The following is a 12,271-nucleotide window of genomic DNA, read 5'->3' as shown; positions in this document are numbered from 1 at the left end:
CTTTTAAATCTTTCTCATGTCAGCTGAAAATTAGACTGTCTAGTTTTGAAACCCCTACCATAGGGGAAAAGATCTTTGCTTTTCATCTGATCTATGCCCTTATGATTTTATAAACCTTTATTAGAACGTAGAACATTACAGCACAGTACAGGCCCTTCGGCCCTCGATGTTGTGCCGACCTGTCATAGCGATCTCAAGCCGATCTAACCTACACTATTCCATGTACGTCCAAATGGTTGTCCAATGATGACTTAAATGTACTTAAAGTTGGCGAATCTACTACTGTTGCAGGCAAAGCGTTCCATTCCCTTACTACTCGCTGAGTAAAGAAACTACCTCTGACATCTGTCCTATATCTTTCACCCCTCAATTTAAAGCTATGCCCCCTCGTGCTCGCCGTCACCATCCTAGGAAAAAGGCTCTCCCTATCTACCCTATCTAACCCTCTGATTATCTTATATGTTTCAATTAAGTCACCTCTCAACCTTCTTCTCTCTGATGAAAACAGCCTCAAGTCCCTCAGCCTTTCCTCGTAAGACCTTCCCTCCATACCAGGCAACATCCTAGTAAATCTCCTCTGCACCCTTTCCAAAGCTTCCACATCCTCCTCATAATGCAGTGACCAGAACTGTACGCAATACTCCCAAGTGTGGCTGCACCAGAGTTTTGTACAGCTGCAGCATAACCTCTTGGTTCCAGAACTCGATCCCTCTATTAACAAAAGCTAAAACACTGTATGCCTTCTTAACAGCCCTGTCAACCTGGGTGGCAACTTTCAAGGATCTGTGTACATGGACACCGAGATCTCTCTGCTCATCTACACTTCCAAGAATCTTACCAATAGCCCAGTACTTTGCCTTTGGGTTACTCCTACCAAAGTGCATCACCTCACACTTCTCTGCATTAAACTCCATTTGCCACCTCTCAGCCCAGCTCTGCAGCTTATCTATGTCTCTCTGCAACCTACAGCATCCTTTGTCACTATCCACAACTCCACCGACCTTAGTGTCGTCTGCAAATTTACTAACCCATCCTTCTACGCCCTCATCCAGGTCATTTATAAAAATGACAAACAGCAGTGGACCCAACACCGACCCTTGCGGTACACCACTAGTAACTGGTTTCCAGGTTGAACATTTCCCATCAACTACCACCCTCTGTCTTCTTTCAGCAAGCCAATTTCCGATCCAAACTGCTATATCTCCCACAATCCCATTCCTCCGCATTTTGTACAATATCCTACTGTGGGGAACCTTATCGAACGCCTTGCTGAAATCCATATCCACCACATCAACCGGTTTACTCTCATCTACCTGTTTGGTCGCCTTCTCAAAGAACTCAATAAGGTTTGTAAGGCACGAGCTACCCTTCACAAAACCGTGCTGACTATCCCTAATCAATTTATTCTTTTCTAGATGATTATAAATCCTATCTCTTATAACCTTTTCCAACACTTTACGAACAACTGAGGTAAGGCTCACTGGTCTATAATTACCAGGGTTGTCTCTACTCCCCTTCTTGAACAGGGGAACCACATTTGCTATCCTCCAGTCGTCTGGCACTATTCCTGTAGACAATGACGAGTTAAAGATCAATGCCAAAGGCTCGGTAATCTCCTCCCTGGCTTCCCAGAGGATCCTAGGATAAATCCCATCCAGCCCAGGGGACTTATCTATCTTCACACTCTGTAGGATTTCTAATACCTCTTCCTGTGAACCTCAATCCCACCTAGTCTAGTAGCCTGTATCTCAGTATTCTCCTCGACAACAGTGTCGTTTTCTAGAGTGAATACTGTTGTAAAATATTCATTTAGTGCTTCCCCTATCTCCTCTGACTCCACACACAACTTCCCACTACTATCCTTGATTGGCCCTAATCTTACTTTCGTCATTCTTTTATTCCTATAGAAAGCCTTAGGGTTTACCCTGATCCTATCCGCCAACAGCTTCTCATGTCTCGTCCTGGCTCTTCTGAGCTCTCTCTTTAGGTCTTTCCTGGCTACCTCGTAGCCCTCAAGCGCCCTGAGCCATCATATCTCATCCTAACATAAGCCGCCTTCTTCCTCTTGACCAGAGATTCCACTTGCTTTGTACACCACGGCTCCCGCGCTCTACAGCTTCCTCCCTGCCTGACAGGTACATACTTAATCTAGGACACACAGGAGCTTTTCCTTGAATAGGCTCCACATTTCTAATGTGCCCATCCCCTGCAGTGTCCTTCCCCATAAGGTCACCTCTCAACTCCTTACACTTTATAACCCAAACCCTCCATCCCAGCAACATCCTTGTAATTATTTTTCTGCACCCTCTCCAATTTGATAATATCTTCGCTATAGCAGGGCGACCAGAACTGTACGCGGTACTCCATAACTGGCCTCCACAACGTCCTGTACAACCAGCACACCAAACACAATAGCATCCTGCCAACATTGCTGTCACTCCCAGGCTGAAATCTGAAACCACACACATTCAATTTTTGCCTTTTAAATTACTGTTAATTTGACATATTTCATCAGACATTAATTTCCAAAAAAGTCAGGTTCAGATCCAGATCTCGTGTAATTTGTGAGCTGGACATGTTTAAAGTGGTATTCTAAAAACTTATTAAATTTACTTTTGAAGGCTAAGCAGAGAGCTGAGGTGTTGCAGTTGACCCAGAAGTTCTTTGAACAGCATCAGCAGGGGAAGCTCGCTAACCTTGGCCAGAAAATAGAACCAGGCACTGCTATTGCTGATCATGGAGAAGAAAACCCCAACTTAAATGTACCGAATATTCAGGACCCAGCCAGCGAAGCTGTGACACAGGAGAGAGCTGTTTGAACTGGACCAGTTGAGCACCATGGCATTAAAGTGGAAGATGGGGGAAGCATAATGATCCCCGCAGTTTAAAAAAATTGATATATATCTATATATAAAAATCAGAATGGACTTGGGATTTCTGGAATGCTAAGACTTCATTTTTTTTAAAAAAAGGTTTGATGTTTCATTTGCTGCTCAGTCTTGACAAAGCAGAGAGTAAAACAGATACCAGTGCAAGGTAATGTGAACTCTTGGAGGTTTTTTTACTATTCATTGGAGAATAACTCTTAATTCGATAACCACAGTTGAATTCAAGATTTCCACCCCACTAAGGCAAGAGAGTATCCTTTTGAAGTGGTGTAGTCTGGCTGTACAGAACAATTGTGTTTGAGTTCTGACTGTTGGCATGTTGCGTTGTTTTCTTTTCCTACACAGCATGGTGCGCCTGATGTCACTGCATCAAAACCTGATGCATCACCTAACTTTGACCAGTTACTTTATGAATGGGGGATAAAAATCAGAAATATGGTGGCATATGTAATATGTGCCTATGACATCCATGCAGGTAAACACAGATGTACGTTGTCACTCTATAATCCATTTATATTTGTTTTGGGCACACTGTACGGAAAAATAAGGCTGTTCAGGACAAATTATGTTTCAGCTTGTTCATTACTGACAGGTAAAACTCCAATAGCAGAAGGTTTTAAAAGCGTCACATTTTGTACATGTTCAGCAGTGCAGCACAACATTAAACGGTATTAAATTACAATCACAGCAGAATTTTTACTTCACACAGTGGTGGCTGTGGGGTTATTTCATTGCATAGTCTTTTACTGTTCATTTACACGTGCAGGACTATGGCTACACCATTCAAATGTAGCAGTAACAAAAAATACCAATAATACATACTTTACCTGCATATTTTTAAAATTGCTTTCCAAATTTGCTAGCCTGCAATTTTAGTAAATTAGTTAATTATATCCTCAGAGTATGTTGAGTGTGTAAACTACTTCATACAGTACTCTTTGCCCTAAACAATTAAGAATGGGTTATGGAGTAGTTGGCTGTATATCCAGAATAGACAGTTGAACCATTTCAAGTTGGCCGTTAACACATATTTTCTTAAAGCGTAAAATATGACTGGTTCTAATCCAGCACAGAAGTTCCTATGACTACTTTGAGAAGAAAGACTTTGCAAATCAAGAATCCTTTCCTGAAGAAGCATGACACCAAATAAGGAATAGATACTCATTTACTAAAGGTAGTACCATGCTTTCAGTCATGACCTGTATAATGCATGTGGATAAATACAGTAAATAAATGTGCATATGTAGTTCTGGGCTCCTGCAATAACTTGGCAACTTTAACATCAGTATTAATAGACTGCTGCAGATAGTCCTATTAAGGGTAAACTTTCCTTATCTTTGGTATTTAGATTTTTACACATCCACTGTACGTTGTTCTCTAGCGCACGTCCAGCATGAATTTTGTCCTCCATTTGTCTGCAAGGGACTGAATCGCATGTCGTGAAATTTAGAATCCAAGGATTCAAGTTCCACAATGGACATTCTGCTCAGTGACCTATGTCGACATTCACCCTCTATTGTAAAGATCAAATGTAGTGGGGAGGAATTAATTCAACTTACTTGCCACCATCAATTCTGTTGGTATAAGCTGGTCTGTTTGACAATGTTGCTGAATTGGAGTTTGTACTGCATGGTAATATTGAACGTGATTTGTGCACTACCTTTCAACTGGGCCCCTGCGTCTGGTCAGAGGCAATTCCAGTAACTTTCTTGCTGCCACAGAACTGATTCAGAATACTGCTGTAAGTTCATGCTAATGAGCCCGGACTAGTGTCTCAGCTGAAGTATTAGCTGATAGGGATAGGGCATCTCAAGATTTTCAGATGCACACAACTAAATAATAGCACCACACTGAACTCTGCAACAGCAGTTCAAAACTGCAGACGTCCTCCAGACTGAATTAAGCCCTTGGTTTTCAAGTGTGTCACCAGTGAGGTCTAAGTTGTTAGGTAGAACCTGATGTAGACAATAGCTATGACAGAGTTAGGCAGAACGGTTAACGTTTTTATTGAAATGGAAGCTGCCAATTCACTTTTTCTTTGGTGTTGTGACAAATTATAATTTTTATATATTTGATTATAGTTATTAAATTTGGGAATTAAACTTGCAGGAATTAATCAGGAATATTACTAAAGTCATCCTTGTAATAGTTCTTTAATTTGATTAGTCCTCAAGGACTAATGAAGAAAATCCAATTTAACATTTTAATGATTGTGTCATCTTAGTTTCTTATATTGCTGGCCGGATTGGACTCAATATCGTGTCGATCAGTATTGTGCAATGCTGTGGCATTGAGGGTCATTTAAGTACAGTCGACAGATGATGGATTGAGTATGTTACACTCTTTTGTAATTAGAGGGGAAAATTAGGAAGGTGGTCAGATAAGAGGCAGTGAATCATGTGGTTGGTAAGAGCCCAAAAAAAGTGGATAAGTTTTTAAATCTTTCAGTTCTTGAGCCCAATTGACAAGACTTCTTTTAAAACTATTGCAGTTTTCACTTTAAGCTTGTTTCTTCATGTGGAAGAGGAGGAATGGAGTTGATTGTGTCTTCGCCTATTTTGCATAACCTCCACTCAGTGCCACTATTTACTTCTTTTCTAACTTTAATCTGTCCTTATGGATTTTATTTCACGAATCTAAAATTTAATTTCTTTTCCCAAAGAGCTTGTTTACCCTGATGGTCACATGCTGAAATTAATTGTGGCAGAATTAACCCAGTACTTTGGTAACTAGGACCAGGATTTTACAGTAGCTTATAAATGTGACAAGTTCATCAGCTTCATTAGAATATTGGCTTCAGCATTTGCTTTGCAATTGACTATGCAAGAACATCAAAGAAAAAAGTCATTTATCATTTGTAGTTAGGTGGAGAAATCACCAAGAACCTGAGCTGCTAACCTGGATTCTCTTGTCAAAAGCTACCCTTTAGATGATTCATCAGATATTTGTTAATCAGCCTGTTGATTCTCCCTAAAGGTTCTGCTGTTTTAGTTGAGACACAGAGCCACCATCTGAGAAATGAGGTTGTCTTCATCATGATTTTATTGTAGCTTCAGAGAGTAGCAATGGTGCTCTTTCCCTGTGCAGCTTAACTGAGAGCTTGGGTAGAAATTGTCATCTGTGTTCTAGCAAAGCAGTTTATTTGAATTGCAGGTTTTAAATGGGGAAAGCAGACTTGCTAATGGATCATAAAGTGGTCTGAAATTGTAAAGCTTTCCATGACAATTCTGGTAAAACTCTATGCCCAGTTGGCTAAAGAAGCACTTGTAATCTGAGTGCTCTATCTATGTTTTATTTGATTTCTTTTTGCTCCCCTCCTAAGAGATGGAGAAGTGTGTAGACTGAGGTGCGTTCCAAGGGAGTGAAGTGGCAAGCAGCTCTGGAACTTGGATCCTTGGCCTTCCACTTGGTCTTCTGTTTTCTTTTAGTTGTGTGCTGTTGGCATTGTAACCCATTTTAATTGGGGTTTTCCCACGAGTTTAAGGATTTCACACAAGCTTTCTTTTACAGTACTAATGAACAGATCTGTGATGCTGTACTTGAGACTCCGTCTCTGAGCTTTTGCCACTGAAGCCCTAAGCACCACTGTGTGTGATTGTGTTGCAACCTAGCCAACAAATGGGTGATAATCATCTCCCACAGCCCACATTACAGCTGCCAGCCCCCAACTGTTTTGTGCTTCTGTCTGACATTATTATAGATAGGGAACCTGTGGCTTGCTCCTCGCTTTTTATTTAAGCAGGAATAATTCACCTCAGATTCAACATGGCAGGCAGATTAAATAAAAGAAAACAGATTCCTTTCACATTTAAAAAAAACTCCTTTAAAGGGCAATGGTTTTGCTATAAAATAGATATCCCCTTAATGCATTGCTCAGAGCACTCGTGTAATCAGTGAAACTGTCCCACTGAAGAGTTCTTCCTCTGAATCAATGGTCTCTTCTGAACACTACATTATTTAATATGTACTGATGTGCAGAAATATGCCAACAAAAAGGGTATGTTTCACAGTGATCAATTATTTATATATTGTCTGACAACTCTGTGTAATGGTGGGGCCAAAAGACATGTGCACGTTTTCAGAAATCTGTTGGCTTATATCTTCCTTAACTAATCCCTTGCAAAGTGTCCAATTTAGTTCTTTGCTGTCAAGTGAAAGACTTAAATGTTGTACAGCATTATATAGTTATTAAAGTTTTAATTGTTTTGATTTTATAATGTACAGTGGCGTAGTTAACGAGTTATTTGCGGGCAGCGATGGTGTGGTAATTACCACTGTGAAACAAAAGAAATCCAAGGATGTTTTCGGATGGGAGTTTCCGCAATTTGAAGAAAAGATCTCCCTCAATCCCCCTGTGTTTTACTGTTGCATCCTGTGCAGTAAAGATATTCAGCATGATTTTAATTGATGCAGGTTCACTTTCAATATTTTCATCGCGTGTATGCCCCTGTTGTGGTGCTGAACATCTTAACCTTTGTCAGTTCCGTGATTTTTTTATTTGGTTTTCAGAGAAGCTTGTTCACCCAGAAAGGGAGAAGTGTATTATAGTTGATGCTTTTTATGTTTATGACTAGATTAATCAAATACATATCAGAATCTGTTATAAGATGGGAAGCAGAGACATTTTTACATTCTCTATGCTTTCCTGATGTGTTATTGAGTATATATCTTACGAATGTTCTGATCCCCGGCTCTGTATTCTTTTATATAATTTTTTTAATAAAGTTGGACTTCTATTCCAATAAGAGTTAGAAGCTCTGAAAAGATTGCTTTATAGACATTTACATGGAACATTCTGTTTGTTTATAACCAGAAACGTGCATCTTAGTCTTTTGGCCTTATCTATTCTTGTTTTTTTCGTGTAGATTTGATATTTGAAAGGACAGACAGTGGATATGTTGTGTACACTGAGGAGTTATTTATTAATGAGGCTTGAACTGTTTGAGTGTGTGCTGGCCTCTGGTTTACAGTTCAGTACCTATTGTTTATCCTTTCAAATATGTGATTTGTAATAGCTCTTTCCATATGAAAGGATCTGGTTTATTTAAATAAAGCAGCTGATGCTTTTTTCACATGACCAAATAAAGTGTTATCTTTTTTCCTTCCAGTGTGTTTGATTACAATGGTAATGGGCATCATCAATATTAGGTGCGGTATTTTTAATATTGTAGGTATAGGTAAAGTTGCTATAATCCTACTGGACCAAACGGCCACTCTCGTTAAAGGGAGATGACTGGTGGTTTAACGTGAGGGTCACCACACCTCAGGTGACGGGAAGGAGAGTCCTGAATAGTGTTATAACACGGAGGCATGCAGCTGAACCTAATCGGAATTTCAACCTTTGTATTCATAACACAATAAAATTAAAACTTGCAAAGACTCTCAAAATTGACTTTAGTGATTTCTAAATAGATTTCTGAATAACCAATCCCAGATTCTGAAAATAATCAATTCCATACATTAATTTGTATCTTAAACAAAAGACTCAACAGTTTATTAATAATAGTAACTTTAGTGGAGCAAAGTCAAGTAATTAGTTGGTTTATGCTAGAAACCCAAAAACCTTTTGCAACCTCTTTCACACAAAAGACCAACAGACAAACACAGTTAAGGGATAAACAAAATAACAAAACTGGTCAGGTTATGTAAGTGGTTTTCATGATGTGTTATCCCACAGGCTTGGATGATGGTTTCTCGGTTGATTTTTCTGAAACTGTCCATAAACATCACTTTTCCATTTTGCCCAGGTAAAAGGGAGTAATACTTATAACTTTAATTTCTATTCTGTGAACTTCCAGAAGCTGAGAAGAGAGGTTAGACAGGGAGCTTTCAAATTTTCACCCATACCACAATAGCCAGACTCTTCCTCCGTAGAAAACACAGTCCAAAACCCGATTCAAACTCTGACCACTCTCTGACAGACTGATCATCTCCTGCACAAAGTTTCCATGATCGTTCAACACCTGCCATCTGCTTTAACACAAGGTCTTCTCCAGACTTACAGGAACCAGTTCCCAGGTACAGACCTCATTAATAGCCAGCTTCTGCTATAACTTTAAACATGATGCTCTTCCCCGGTGACGAAGCGTCTACAGAGCCTTTTGATCAGGAACCAACCTGCAAGTAATTTCCCCACTTGTTGGACTTTTAACACAAGCTGTTACCCACAGTCCAAAAGTCATCTTTAGCTCACAGTCCATGCTAACCACTTGATGCATAAAAACATTTTTCCTCATGTCACTGTTAATTTTTTGCCAGTCACTTGACACCAAATCTCTTCTGATTCTTAATGATCAAAGTAAGTTTGCTCCCTGTCCGAACTGCATGATTTTGAACACTTATCAAACCTCTCAACCTTCTCATGAGTAACAGCAGCATCACCAATCTACGAATGAAGTTCACCATTCCTGGAACCGAATTCTTGTGTATCTTTACCACACATTCAAATTTTCATGTCCATTCACATGCCAAGCTTTATTCAATAGTGAATCGTTATTTAAACTGTTATTGCTGAGCTGTATTCAGAGTTTCTTTTGTAGAATAGTGACAGCACTTTATTGGCTGTGAAGTACTTTAGAATGAGCTATGTAGATTCTTTATCTTTCTCCCTGTCTGGTTTATTTAAGTATATCTGTGTATTTTAAGGACCACAGAGGAAAGTCGATCACTTTTGAGCCAAAGGAAGATTTTTCTTAAACTTAGGTTCAAGATTGTTAAGTGAGTAATTTATTCGGAAGCAGGATTATTGATATGCCAGCTCTGGCTGTCAAGCATTTTGGAATTTAATTGTTCCAAAATTAAGTTAATTTAGTTATTTGTTCGGGTAAAAAGGATTTGTCTTTTTGTATTGCTGCCATCATTCCTTGAGCAGTGTAACGTTTCCACTGACAATTTCCCCTCGTCTGTCTTGTGTTTCTTGGGTTCTCAGATTTGCGTGTGGTCTAATCCTGCTCCTCCTACTTGCATTCCTTTTGTTTTATTTTCCTGCCTGGATCAATTTGTTGAAGGGGATGAGAAAATACCAAGAGCTAAAGTGTGATACTAGCGCTGACCAAGTAATCAAGTAACCAAGATCACCTTTGAGATTACATTTTGCCTACTCTGTCCTCTGCAGGAGAGCGGTTAGAATGATACAGCTTATGGCTTTTATTTTTGAGTCCGAGATTTATCTGGAGGATAATCTATTCTGAAGTATGGCTATATTGTCACGGTAGTTGCATCTTCCTATGAGTTTCTTCTGTCCTGTAGCTGACCCTTTCCGTAATGAAGGCAGAATTAATTTTGGTACAATGGCCTGAGCTTTGTCAGAGTTTAAATATACAGATAAACGTTTTCATAAATTTGATGTAAATTTAGAATTGCTTAAATCTATCTGCAGAGGCTTCAGTTACCTTTCACTGCAACCCTGGTTTTTTGTTATCTTCTTGCGTCAGTGAAGCGCAGATTGTTTGTCTCTCTGTTTGGACATCAGAACACCCGCTGACTGTGCAGTCAGACATCCACCAGAAACTCTTCTACTTCGGCAACAATACCGTGTTCGATCGATTTTCTCCTGGTCTTTATCAAACCAACTACATGTTGACAGTAGATATAACCTATGATGGTTGGATTTCTGACCCAATGCATACTTTTGTTATTTCACTTTGTTGTGAATTGATAAGGAGCTCAATGTCTGTGGCACTGTGCAGGTTCATATCTGTTCACTCAACCTCCGATTCTGACAAATGCCTGCTATAGGTGGAGGCAAATAAGCAATTAAACGTATTTTTATAGTAAAATTCTACTTGATACTTCAGAATGCAATTGTGGAACACATTTGGAATTGCATGCTGATGAATTCTTGCTGATTGAAAAGCTAAGAAAAATGCTGTAAATGGAATCAAGGACTAAGTTAACAGACTTAACAGTCAAAAATCATATTCAGTCGTTCAGAAATTGAAATGAAGCTATGTAACTGAAACAGCCCATATACAAATTAGGAACAGAAGTTGACCATTCAGCCCCTTGAGCTTAGTCTATTCAATAAGATCATGGCTGATTGACTTGTATTCCGAGTTCCACATTCTCAGCTATCTCTGATCACGTTATATTCTTGTTAAAGGAATCCACATTAAAAATATACAACAGTTAACTTTCAGTGATAATGGGAGACTTTGCACATCAAGCAGATGTTCACCTGCACATCTGCCAGTGTGGTATACTGCATCCGCTGTACCCGTTGTGGCTGCCTCTACATTGAGGAAACCAAGCAGAGGCTTGGGGACCACTTTGCACGACACCTCCGCTCGGTTCGCAACAAACAACTGCATCTCCCAGTCCCGAACCATTTTAACTCCCCCTCCCATTCCTTAGATGACATGTCCATTCTGGGCCTCTTGCAATGCCGTAATGATGCCACCCGTAGGTTGCAGGAACAGCAACTCATATTCCGCCTGGGAACCCTGCAGCCTAATGGTATCAATGTATCTTTCACCAGTGTCAAAATCTCCCCTCCCCCCACCACATCCCAAAACCAGCCCAGTTCGTCCCCACCTCCCTAACCTGTTCTTCCTCTCACCTATCCGCACCTCCAATTCCTACCTACTTACCTCATCCCGCCCCCTTGACCTGTCCATCCTCCCCAGACTGACCTATCACCTCCCCACCTATACTCTCCTCTCCACCTATCTTCTCCTCTATCCCTCTTCAGTCTGCCTCCCCCTCTCTCCCTATTTATTTCAGAATTTTCTCCCTTTTCTGATGAAGGGTCTAGGCCCGAAATGTCAGCTTTTGTGCTCCTAAGATGCTGCTTGGCCTGCTGTGTTCATCCAGCCCCACACTTTGTTATCTCAGTTAACTTTCAGTGACTTACTTTAAATAAACCTCTCCAAGCACTTCTACAAAATTTGAAATAAATCCATTTTCTGCAATCCTTCAAAATGTAAGCACTGTAAGGAGTGTTAAACATGCAACTACGCATGGTTTTGAGTGCAGTATGTTGGTCTTGGTCAAGGATTTGCTAGTTAATAGAGGACCAAGGGATGAAGGGGACATTTGCAAGGTGGCAGCCTGTGACAAGTGGAGTGCCACAGTGCTGGAACCACAATTATGCAAAATATAGATTGATGACTTGGATGAGGGAAGTGTCACCAAGTTTACAGATGATGCAAAAGTAGGTGGAAAGATAAAACTAAAACTGCAGACCAGATAGGCCAAAGTGTATCTTTCAGTGCCTTTAATATTCCATGACTCTAGATGACGAGGACACAAAGACTGTACAGATGGATGCAGACAGGTAACGGTGAATGGTCACATATTTGGCAGATGGAATATAATGTGGGAAAATGTGAATTTATGCACATTGACAGGAAGAAGTGAGGAGCTATAGGTTATTTAAATATTGA

General features: G+C 40.0%; 1 protein-coding gene across 5 annotated transcripts in view; it reads left to right on the top strand.

Moving 5' to 3' along the window:
• Positions 1-8,202, top strand: part of prrc2b (proline-rich coiled-coil 2B) — a 73,088-nt gene extending 64,886 nt beyond the window's left edge. For all 5 annotated transcript variants that reach the window (XM_059638386.1, XM_048558641.2, XM_048558642.2 and 2 more), the window contains one exon: positions 2,622-8,202. In XM_059638386.1, coding sequence (XP_059494369.1) covers positions 2,622-2,819 — 198 coding nt within the window. In that variant the 3' untranslated portion in view covers positions 2,820-8,202. The remainder of the gene's footprint in view (positions 1-2,621) is intronic.
• Positions 8,203-12,271: the final 4,069 nt, after the last annotated feature.

Source organism: Stegostoma tigrinum, chromosome 29, assembly GCF_030684315.1.
Source record: "Stegostoma tigrinum isolate sSteTig4 chromosome 29, sSteTig4.hap1, whole genome shotgun sequence".
NCBI lineage: Eukaryota > Metazoa > Chordata > Chondrichthyes > Orectolobiformes > Stegostomatidae > Stegostoma > Stegostoma tigrinum.
This window is presented reverse-complemented; position numbering and strand designations above follow the sequence as displayed.